Source organism: Apteryx rowi, unplaced genomic scaffold (assembly GCF_003343035.1).
Source record: "Apteryx rowi isolate R43461 unplaced genomic scaffold, aptRow1 scaffold_189, whole genome shotgun sequence".
Lineage (NCBI taxonomy): Eukaryota > Metazoa > Chordata > Aves > Apterygiformes > Apterygidae > Apteryx > Apteryx rowi.
The window spans coordinates 1,155,238-1,167,980 of record NW_020448185.1 but is presented as its reverse complement, the minus strand read 5'-3'; the positions used below and the strand labels follow the sequence as shown (position 1 = coordinate 1,167,980).

The 12,743-nt window shown below is 34.8% G+C and overlaps 1 protein-coding gene across 7 annotated transcripts in view; it reads right to left on the bottom strand.

The window, feature by feature from the left end:
• Positions 1 to 12,743, bottom strand: part of PIBF1 (progesterone immunomodulatory binding factor 1) — a 127,657-nt gene that overhangs the window by 48,273 nt on the left and 66,641 nt on the right. For all 7 annotated transcript variants that reach the window (XM_026061977.1, XM_026061974.1, XM_026061979.1 and 4 more), the window contains one exon: positions 4,691 to 4,856. In XM_026061977.1, the coding sequence (XP_025917762.1) occupies positions 4,691 to 4,856 (166 nt within the window). The remainder of the gene's footprint in view (positions 1 to 4,690; positions 4,857 to 12,743) is intronic.

Below are 12,743 nucleotides of genomic sequence, written 5' to 3'. Positions count from 1 at the left end.
CGTACGGTAGCTAAGTTTAATACTAACTTCTCAAATATAAATTCTGAACAAGGCAGATGACAGCTGAATTTAAATCTCAAGATACAGAAATATATGCACAATGTACACAGCAATAAACCAGAATCACTATTAAAAATACTAAAGAATGCACAATGCTTAGAGAAAGAAGCAACTCAAATATAAAAAGATGAAATAAAAACATTCATCTATTGTCTTAATAAAATAAATTTATAGGACAAAATTTGGCAACATATAAAACAGCTGGTTCCTGCTTTTAGCATACATAAGAAGCAAAAGTACTCTATGCTCAAAGCCAAATAAAAACAAGATTTGGTTCATGAAGTAGCTGTAGCTGAGCCACAAYGTACTAGTGACCACAGCACTAAGATTAACTCCTTATAAGAAGAAAGGATAAGAAAAAAGCCTTAGTATATTGCTATGATATTTTAAAAAGGAAATTAAAAGAATTAAGAATTCAGTCAAAAAGGAACAAAAGTAAATACTGCAGGCATCAAATATTTATATTTTGCAGACATTTCTTAACAAAAGAGTACTGGTTTCAGAAAGCACATCTCTAAAGAGAAAAGGAAGCGGCAAGTGACCTAGTACAACTGAATGGCAAATAATCAACATGTTATTGAAATCATATTGAAATTGATGTGCAAATATTGATATAAAAATATCCACAAAGAAACTGGAAATATAACTCAAATTTAACTATCTTCCTCAAAGTTTAGACATGTCTGGGCAATTCAGATCTGTTTAGCAATTGTAAAGTCCAGCAGAACTAGTACTCCCAGTGCTGATGACCATAACCAGCCTCATCAGCCAGGATCTGAATGTTCCAATACAGACACAACAGCAAGAAATTACATTTTTATCTATCAATAATCTTAAAAACAAGAGAAGAAAGCAGAGTTTTGTAGCATGAAGTAAAAGAAAGAAGAAGAGCCTTGCTTCTACTCTGTAATTCTCTTTCCAGTCTATAATTCCTTCTCACAAACATCTGAGGTAGTAAGAGCATCCTTCCAAAAAAGGAAGGCTACCAGAGGTGGCACTTGGAATACAGCCGTTCTTCTGCCCTGTCCAGTTTGTATCCCACCATCTGTTTTAGACATACACTGCCAATCTCATTTAAACCTGACAAACTGGACTTTGTGCCTGAAGCAGAAGCTTATGCCACGGTGGTTCCCTCATCCTGGGCACTTACAGATGGTCTCTTTAGCTAACTGTATATTTTCACTGAACTTAATTATGACCTCAACTACTATATGAAATMTATTTGAAATTGCCACCAGGATCAGAAGTTATTAGGGAGGCACATGTGCGCGCACACACAATGAGACTGTATATTTCTTTTTCTCATAGGAACCCTGACTGAAAGAAGAACAGTTAATTTGGGTAGGAGACAACCAAAAATATGAGTTATATATTTGATATATCAAAAGAATATCTGAAATGACAAAATGATGGCTTGATGTGGTAATTCCAATCTGGGGAATAGGAAGGAGACTATATATGTTACCTGTTCTTTTAATCTGTAATAGAGAATATGTTAAACATGAACATATATGCTGTATTACTTCAGGAAAATTATTTCACAAAGGAGAGCAGTCCATGTAATTGTTATATGTATATATTTCTAATAATAAGTCATTACAATCATTCTAGAAAATGAGACTAAAATCTTAGCTATATAAATTGGATACTTTATAGTAATTTGTCAGAAACTAACAAGGCATTCATTTAAAATATAAAATAAAAATGAAATGTACTAGTTCATAGTCTTTGTATATGTCTAGACAGTATTATGTGATGAAATCTCATTGTTACAATATAGCGTAATGTCTATGATAAATAGTGTTTACTGTGCACCTTTACCAGTAAACCCTTTCTGTCTTCTAATCTAGTTTTACTAGAACTACTTATCAACTTTAGGGGAATTTCACTTTGGGAAACAGAACAGAAAATGTATTGGGGAATATTTCATTTTTTTGTTTAAAATGCATACCTCAGCTACAAAATCAGCAATAAGCAAAACTTTTTTTAGAGCAAATATCCATTTGGTGAATTTCTCTTGAAAATATACTTGCAGAAATATAAACTTTTAAAAATTTTCTCACATTATTTATTACACTAAAATAYATCAACCTGGCTTAGTAGAATTTTGCATGTCTGTACTTCTGTTATAGGGTTATCACTAGAAAATGAAAGTTCAGACCCTTTTATAGGACRCAGCATCCAGTAGAATCCAACATATCATACTTAGAAGATGCTGACATTTGATCTCTGACAGATCCTTTTGAGTCTGTTTAAGAAGTTACTGCTTCTGAATTATCTCTTCCCCTTTACTGTCTACGACAGAGTTCGAAAAATCGAATGTATGTTTGCACATTAGTCTGAAGTCTGMCACCTTAACAGCAGTACTGGTAAAACTAAGTTTTAGAAAGTGATTTGAAAAATAGTACCAGTATAATTACAGATCTGTATATGCAAAGTTTCTAAAATAGCCTGTTGTAATGTACTACCTATACTACATAGTTGATGATTTGAAGTTATTCAATACTATTGTCACTTTGAGTGATATATTTATACGTTGTTGCAGAAAAACAAAGAGAGCTAACAAATTTATTCAGGTATGAAACTAAGAAAATGTTGTGTACCTCAAAAACCAGTAAGATATAATGTCAGTATATAAAAGTGCCTCACACTTTTTCATTAGAAAGCCTGACTAACCTCTGTAACATACTATGTAAAATTATGCCCCTGTGCAAATGTTGGCCATTACAGATAAACTTCCCACCATCTAGAGACTGCTTGAACTAAAAATAATCATAACTGTTCCAAAATAATGACCCAGTATTTTCTAATACAGTATATCCTTGCTTCAAAAATTATATTAAATATTTGTTTTTCTAATAATGCATTAATAATAATAATTTTCCATTAGCATTGTCTTATTTAATACTATAAAATTTCAGAGTAATTATTAATCAGGATGTGGAAGCTGGTTAAATGTCAATTTTAAAGATTGTCTACATATAAAATTCTGTAACTTAAAGCAGTACCTCATTCATGTATAAGTATATATACTTGTATCACAAAACTGCTGTGTATCAGTCTGTCATTACTGTAGAGAAAGAGGACTAAGTTGTATAACAACAATTATGGTGAATATAGTGTGCTCATTAAAAAACAGCAGCTGTAATAGCATTATTATATAATAAAAATACTTTCTATTGATGCAAAATTCTGGAACAAATTTTACAGCTAAAGAAACCAGCTAACATTACTAATCCTATTTACATAAAGTTGAATGACTTGGACCTTGCTATGTCTACAAGCTTAGAATTAATTCATTCTTTCAAATATGCATTTTCAAAAATGTATGACATCCCATTTGCCTTTTTGAGTATTGGAAAGGTGTCTAATCTTCAGCAGAGAAAGCTTATTTTAAATCAGAATTTGTTCACCTGTGCAACCTTAGTCCCAAGATCATATCACAAAGTCCAGTTTGTCAGGTTTAAATGAGATTGGCAGTGTATGTCTAAAACAGATGGTGGGATACAAACTGGACAGGGCAGAAGAACGGCTGTATTCCAAGTGCCACCTCTGGTAGCCTTCCTTTTTTGGAAGGATGCTCTTACTACCTCAGATGTTTGTGAGAAGGAATTATAGACTGGAAAGAGAATTACAGAGTAGAAGCAAGGCTCTTCTTCTTTCTTTTACTTCATGCTACAAAACTCTGCTTTCTTCTCTTGTTTTTAAGATTATTGATAGATAAAAATGTAATTTCTTGCTGTTGTGTCTGTATTGGAACATTCAGATCCTGGCTGATGAGGCTGGTTATGGTCATCAGCACTGGGAGTACTAGTTCTGCTGGACTTTACAATTGCTAAACAGATCTGAATTGCCCAGACATGTCTAAACTTGAGGATAAATAGAAAGAGTCTGGACTTTTACTATATGTCTCAGTGGAATTATTTGTCCGTAGAAAGAAAAAAAACCCTATAGCTCCTTTAGAATTTTCACAGAAAACAATTTAATTCTTTAATTCTTAAACATGCTCTCCTATCCAAAAATACAGATTTCCCTTGCCACGTGCATATGATCCCCCATGCTTTTGTCTGTTAATGTTTTTTTTTCCTTCCTCCTCCCTTTTCTTTCAAGGCTCTGYTCATGAGGAAAAACAGCAAAAAAGGTCCATCACCTCCATTTTTGCCTTGATAATGATATTCTGGGCTTAGCTTATAAAATACAAAAATGTATTATTTTAAAAACCTTCAATTTATTTTGACAAATACCTCAGAGAATGAGGCACTTCTGCAGCCCACTAGAGAGATTCCTCAAGCAAATGACCAGTTCTTTACAAGTAAGGTAGCTAAATGCCGATGTTTCAAATTTAGAGAGAATTTATTTGTGACGGATACCGGTAACTTAGAGCACAAGTCTTCAACATCTCTCTGTGAGGCATTGTTTTATCTTCTTCCTCTCCCCTGAATCTTGTTTTCCATTGAATCAGTCAAGCTCAATGAATTTGGTCATTAGATTCTGCTTCCATAGAACTTGGTGGAAATACTACCTCAGCCATGTTTGTTCTATGTTGCTTTCTCCCCAGGCTTTTTTCATTTTACACTCTTAACTGAAAAGTACTACACAATACCCAGTAAAGTATCTCTTTATAACATACCTCCAGCTTTCTCTGATATTTCTCACATTCTATCTGGCACTGTGAAAGATTCTTAGCTGTTTCTTGCTGCATGAGTTGAACATGTTCACTTTCAAAGGACTTTAACTTACTTTGGTGAAGAAGTTCAGCTACTTTGCTTTCTGTGCCAAGTTGCATTTGTCTATACCTAAAAAAAAAAAAAAGGATGATTCAAAAATAAAAAGAAACTTAGAATACATGTAGATCATATACATTAGTCCTGTTCACTACAGGTTATAGATTTCAGAAATGAATACAGTATTTTTAAGAGTTTAATAAATATCAGTATACATAACTATTGTTACCTATATTTGGAAACCTCATTCAAAAATTTAATACTATAATGACAACAAAGCACAGAAGAGTGGAAAACTAAGTCCCTGGCTTTGCTGAGTATGTGGTTAACACAGAATCAAATGAAAATGACCTTACAGTATACCTTATTTTAAAAAATTGTTACTTCAACAGGAATTTCATTCTGGGTACACAAATGCATACATTGCATATGTACAACACCAAAATCTTTTAGAGGACATGGAGGAGATTCACTGTGAGATACCAAGGAGACTTGGGTCTCCTGTCTTCACCAGCACTTGTTGTATATGATAGGGAAAAGTGGTATTAGACCTCAGTGGTATCAAGGCTGCATATCTCTTTTGGGATATGATGGATATCCCCACACCGCTTTTTCCCCTACCCAAAAATATAAAGAAACATCAGACCACAACGGTTTCTTAATTCCCATAATCATTCAGAGCCACAAGTATGAGGATTCTCAAAAAGCAGAAATGAAGTATGACTCATATTCATAAAACATTGATTACTAAAAGTATATTCTTGAGTATATATCTATAAGGTGATTATAAGTGACAGATAAATAATGCTCCACTTAGAAGTAGATTTCAACTGTTCTGCTCATTATATTTACAGGCCATCTCAAAAAAGAAGGGTGAAAGTTTGCTGATGGAATACTAGGTTACTAGACTGTAAAAACAAGGCTGATATGAAGACCAGCAGAACCTTATAAAACCGTGCATTAAATGGCATATGAAATTCAAAGTAGATAAATGCAAAGTAAATCACAGGTAGAAAAATTGCCCTAACTATGTACATAAAATGATGAGCTCCTAGCTGACCATTACCTCTCAGGAATGTGATCCTGGGATGATATTAAGTGCATGAAAAAATCAGTTTAGTTTTCAACAGCGGCCAAAAGCAACTTCTGAGGAATTACTAAGAAAGGAACAGAGAAAACATAGAAATCATTGTGTTGCTTCACAGTTCCATGATGTTGCAATTATACAGTGGCATTGTGTGGAAGAAATTACTTAAACAAGCTAGGACTCTACAGCTTGGAAAAGAGATGGACTAGGAAAAAGGGAGAAATAATAGAGGCCTGTACCATCATGAGTGGCAAGGAGAGTGAAAAGTGGAATCAATTATTCACTGTATTTTTCAATAGATGAATGAGGAGACATTTAATGAAGCTAGCAGACGCAGAATGTAAACAAAGAAGTCATTCTTCACAGAGTATAYCAAGAAAGCTGTGAAATTCCTTGCCATAGGATGCTGTGGATGCTGAAAATCAACACTCGAGGGTAGTGAACAAACTCACAGAAAATAAATCCTTTGACAACTATTAAATGCAAGACACTACTTCTCACACAAAGTCACTTAACAACAAATTGTTAGAATGACTGATAAACCTTAACTCCAACCCAATATGGCTGTTATGTTAATTGTTATTTGTTAAATAGCAGTTGCAACACAATTCTACTCTATTAAGCACCTGATCTTTATTAGGTAGGACCGATATTGTTTAATCAAAACAAGCAGATTACTCCAAATATTTTCCCTGAGGATTTCAGATGTAGGAATGTTTCTAAGGCACAAAGAGGAAGCAATTTTCACTGGAATTAACCTGAATGGAACAAAAAGGTGTCATTATGACGTCCTTTATAGTCACTCTGTAGGCATTTCTGTGTGAGTAAATAATGCAATGTGGTTCAATGCATGAACCACAGATTCTTTCCACACAGGTTGCATGAGCAGAGATTGGAAGCTCTACCTACTGAATTCATGAAAACATTGCTCTTGTCAAAATAATATTTTTTTCTTCAATATTAGCATGACATTTCTTCTCAAATAGAAGTACTGCACTCAAACTGCTAAATGCCAGTTATCTATCTAGTATCAACTACTGCTGTCAATTCTGCATTGCTTGAGGCTGCTTTTTAAGTGCTGATGCTTTAAGCATTTCATAATTTATCCCTGACTCTATGTTCCTATTTTCGTTTTATCACACAAAAACAGTTTCAGTGCTGTAACATTCTCCATACTTTGTACGTGATAGGCTGCAGACATGACAGTAAATCTGTTCTGCTATTCACATTGTTACACTCCTGGGAAGACTGTTCTGTTAGAAGATGAGCATGTCTTCACAAAAATGCATGTCATCCAGCCATCTGATGTGCAGTTTATCTAGAAGTCATATTTATTGACTAGCAATAACAAATTCATGCCTTGCACCTCTACAGAAAATAAATGATGCTGCCTTTCCGCARATTGCTTCAGAACCTAAAATGGTCTGTGGTGTAATGATCTCTTCCATACAGAGCTTGCACACTGCAAACATACGCATAAGCACGGACAATGTGTCCATACTCCTCTGTTGATTCTGTAACTCAATGAGCTGTGTGCTTCCAGAGCATGCTTATCAATACAACCATGAACAGTACTTCAGAAATTCTGGTACTGCAAACTTTAAGTAGCTTACATGTGCATGATTCATATTGTACTGGTGATGTTATGAAGACCAATTTTATGCATTACACTGGCAATGATTTTTGAAAAAAATATAATTAAAGTGCAGTCCATGACTACTGACGTATAATAGTTTTGTATGCCCTCTTGGCAACATATAATTACATTCATTTTTGCTTGTAAAATGGAAACCTACACTTCCTTTAATGACATTTGCCACTTTCCTGAAGTTGGTAGAGGAAAAAATGTTGTTAGCAAAGTCAGTTTTCTTTTGAACTCTCCAGCAACTCCTCCAGTGTAGCGCTGTTCAGAGTTTTTTGTCATATTTGCTGTTACTAGGCCAGCAAACACAAGACTATCTCTAGCTTCTTGGCTGCTATTTCAGCACAAGCATGTGTATGCACATGCATACATATAGTCACGTAACACAAAGGCAAAACATTCCTCAGTCTACCTAGATCATCTCTAGGGAAAAACAGAACAAAACCATCCTGTGCTTTAATACTAGTATTGTGATGAAAAAATGGTGGAATGTAGGTATAAAGAATTTTATCCCATCAATGAATTTTAGCAAATTTGATATAGTGAAAGAGCAGTTTTCCTCTCATAAAAGAATGGGGGTTGGGAATGAAAGTTAAACCACAAATTGAGCCAATGAAAAAGTGCAAAAACTTGTAAGAACACACTTGGAATGAGGTCCGAACTTCATCATATTTCTGTGCCATCAGGATGACCAGTAAAGAAAGCCTGAAGCTTGCTAAAGAAGACTCACACAATGGTTATCAAAAAGATTGATTATCAAAAAGGTTATTTTTAGAGTAAGGAGTATTTCTAGAGTAAAGTAGAAGAGAGAATATTCAGAATTTAAGCTCTGTTTGGTTTGTAAGGATGGTTTTAAGATTCTTCTATCAAAGATGAGTTTATTTTTGCAACTGGTGGATAATGATGTAATAACTTTTAGAAACCCTCATACAATGAGTATAAACTGAAGGATTTCATTGTAAAATCATCATAAAATCGACTTTCATGTATGTTCATATGTATATGTACACATATTTTCTTCATATTATGAAGAAAAAACCATCCCTCCAAATATTCTCTTTCTCTGAAGAAACTGTGCTAACAGAATACAGAATGGTAGTAAGCTCATTTAGGGTCTGACATGTAATACCAACCTTTGTTAGCTGTTGAAATGGGCATTAGTGAAATGTGACTAATAGTACTGTAAATGTTCAAGACAGGATTAAGAATAACCTGGTTTAAGGAAGTACCTATAGTAACTTATCAAGCCGTTTTGATACTGATTATATGGGACAGAATAAATAATTATTAACAAATGATTTTCACTAATTTAGAATTTATTATAGTTCTGATAAAATATTTCCTGTTATTGCTTTTACTTTTATTACTTTATAATTATAATAATTACTCTATTTTCCCCTGATTTATTATAAAGGCCCAGCTGCCTGAATAGGCAGATGGCATATTTCAAGGCTGTAATAAAATTTAATTAATAAAATATAAACAAAATCCTTTGAAAAAAGGAGTAGATACAAACTTGAACAGAGAAATATAAAATATATGTTTATACACACACACACACATATATAAACACATATATGTTTGTTTGCTTTACTGCTACACACTGTGAGAGCAATGTAGCATCCAACTGKTTTTTCGATGGGGAAACAGAAGACACAACCAGCACAGCCCAAACTAATGGACAGCGCTATTCAAAGACTGCTGTCATATAGGCGTATGAAGTGAGATTCACATAACAACATTACCAAATTCTTATAAGCACCCTGTAAAGACTGAGAGAGCAGTCTAATCTATTTTTACCTAACTGAAATAGACTACATCTCTTTTATCATCAATGATCCCATACACAAAAACTGAGCTGTTCAGCAGTATACCTCAAAACTGGATATAATTGAACAATAAAGTACATTAGAAGACAAGCACATTTATAAAGTTAAGCATTCAAGAAGTATCAAATCCTAATATTAAGCTTGTTCATAGAAAAGAATGCCAAGCAAGCAAAGACTACATCATAATACATCTTCCACAGGAAGTCCTTTGAAGATTATACAAAACTCAGCATCAACCCTTTTTAATTTTGCAAACGTATGTTATACCCACCCTACAGCTCTTAAGCAGATATCTTAGACATAGTTTTCAAGTTTAAAATGGCGGGGGGGGGATTAAGTTGTGAAATCATCCTGACTCCACATATGGGTCAGTTCCAGGTCTAAGATCTTTAGAGTAATTACAATATACTCTCCTATTTGTACAAACCTCTRTACTCTGGTTCAGTGCCAAATCTGTAGAAAAACTTAAATACTACACTTTTCCTCCCTGACCTCTCCTATTGCAAACCTCCTACTTCCAGCCCCAACCTATCTCCCAATGTTCCTGCCCTTCTCCTTCTCTGTCTCAGCTCCTGCCCAGATTTTTCCTGATTTCCAGTTCTAGTCACATTCTTCCTACTGGGGAGAATGTGTTTTTTCCTCTCACCTAGYTCCTCTCCTATTCAGTTTCCATTCCTATCTTTATATCCATACCCTCCCCTCTACTGGTCTACTTTCTCTCTGTTCCTGTACCACCTTCACAGTTTGGCATCCTTCCTCAAGTCCTACCCATACTTCTTTCATCATCAGATTCAAATACCAGTTTAACTTCCTCATCTTTTGCCATCGAGTCCGGCTGGCAGGCTTCCTCACTTCCAAAGAGCCCAAAGCTAAGTATGAAAGCACAGAACAGAGAGCTTTCCTGACACTTCATTCTGCTGCTTGGAGTCACAGAAGGCGTAACAGCAGTTTAGAGACTGGTCAGTATCTAAAATAATTTCAGCCATGTTTTAGACTGCACATACATTGTCCATACACGTGGGAAACTAAGACTCCAGTTCCAACACGGCTACTTGAAGGATCTTGTTTTTACTGATTCTCTTTTTGATCCTCGGCACTAAAAACTGGTTGGTGCATTTCTGAACAACTGAAARTTTTCCATGAATTGAGTTCACATGCTATCCACCATGTAACTCAAAAAATAAGAATTTTGATCCCTACTTTTAAATCCTTTTATTGCTCACTTCCTGTAGCACTATGAATCTGATGCATCACATACCTGSCCAGTTTCACAAAATGAATGTCGATTTTAATACTTACTACATTCTGTGTAAGAAAACTGTTGTTAATTGAAATACAAGTATTTAATGAAGATAGCTACACTAGCTTTACATGCCAGTCTTTCATACCATTTATTAATTGCTTCATTAATTTCCATCAAGTATATTGCTTCTAGTGTGGACTAAAACAACAATACACTGAATACCAAGAAATCTCCAACAAAAGAAAAAAAATCTCAGAGTAAAATGATTAAACAGAAGATGAAGCATGTCATCTACAAATGGTTTCAACAATGAAAAAATCCTTTGCTGAAATAGTTTTCACTTAAAATTTATTTTCCCAAAATAACACTCAGAAATTTTTTTCCAGCACAGTATTCTTGTTTTAGATTGCTATTAAAAAAACTCCAGAAATGTATAGCTTAAATGTTAAAGGGTAAACAAGATTTAACATGCAAGTTCTTGCCAGATGTTACATTTGCTTCGTATCAAGTAATTAAACATACAGTACTTTTGCATGTGGTTTAGTAAAATCTGTTTGAGAAAGAAAGCTTAGAAGCTTTGTTTAAAGCTGCTTGCTTCAAAGCAGATTTTTCTGTTTTGCAGCGTTCTAAGGTTTGTTATATATTGGTCTCTGATCCTCATTCTGTTGAAACAACTTCCTTGAAGGCAACACTTCTACATACTACCTTGCAGTTTGTAGAAAATGCTAGTTCTGAAGATCCAGATTCAGCAAGATAAATGAATGTTTTACATTACCAGTTATCTCAGGGCATCTAAAACCATATTTACCTGTGCAATAACTAGAGCTCTTCATTACGCAGAGCCATATATTGTTTCTATCCCAGCAAGGCCCCAGTGTACACTAGACTGGACACTTTTGCCTGCAGTGGCCAGTGAAAACATGCAGACTTCCCTGGTATTCTTGTACCTTGTGCCAGGGATAGAAACAGATTAGCTGCTGCACCGTTCTTCTCCTCATGAAACTACAACAGGACTGGCAAGGAGTGAGGTTAAAAGGTTGTGTGCTCTTGGATTCAAATATGAATTACTGTGCATCTAAATAACTTCTTTAGATGCTTGTCTTTGTGTCTATTCCACTCAAGAGGAAACCCAGATAAATCTCATTAGTATGACTGGTGTTCCATCTCTTCAAAAAACGAAAAATTAACACTACSAAAAGATGCACGTGATTTAGATATATCTGCTAGACCATGATGATTGGCAGGGACTGAAATCCATGTTTAATTCCTCATCTCTGGACTGCACAATCATATTCCCTTTCACTTGTTGCTTGTGTGAAACTTAGATTCCTTTCTGCACTACGACGCAGCTTCAAGAGTAATAGTAGGGATTGCTTCAGCCTAGCCTCGCCTAGCCTGTACTTGATAGTTATATTACAGTCATGGGAATCATATAATAAACACTCACAAGTGGAGTTTTCTTGCAATTCTAGAGCTCAAACGGACATTGAACCCAGTCTTCCACTTCCTGAAAGCATGCCCTTATTTCTGGGCTATTGTATAAAAGATGAGTAACTCCTGTAATTTTTTTTTTTTTTTAATGAAACAGGATGTGGTTGCTGCTCTGTGTTAATTCAATGCTGCTGATGCACGTTTAATTTGCTCAGAGTCACTTGCCTGGGTATTGGCCTGTTATTACTTAAACTAATCAGCATCTTGATCAAGTTTACGCCTTTGTTATTTGATTCAGTGAAATAAATGGGAAATTTGCTCAGATAACCTAATTGAACTTATCAGTATAGAGACATTAATACATCTTTAACAAAAAGACAGGGTCTAAAGAAACTAATAAGCATAGGGGATGGGATATACTTCCACTTTTTTCCTCCTCAAAAAATGGTTTCTGGCTTCTGCTTTTAGATACATAAAAAGAACAGCCACCCAGTTAATTTTTAGGAGTTTAATGATAATTGCTTTTTTTTCTTTGCCTAGGAGAGGCTTAGTCAAGACGCACATGTCTTCATTTATGTTTCTGGGGATGGTGGATTCCAAATCTATGGAAAAACTTACGAACAATTAACACAGAAATCATCAGTATAAATGACCAACACCATGTTGGTCAGAGAACAACTACCAGATCAGGTACCTCAGGAGATGTAGGCACAGAGATATCATTTGT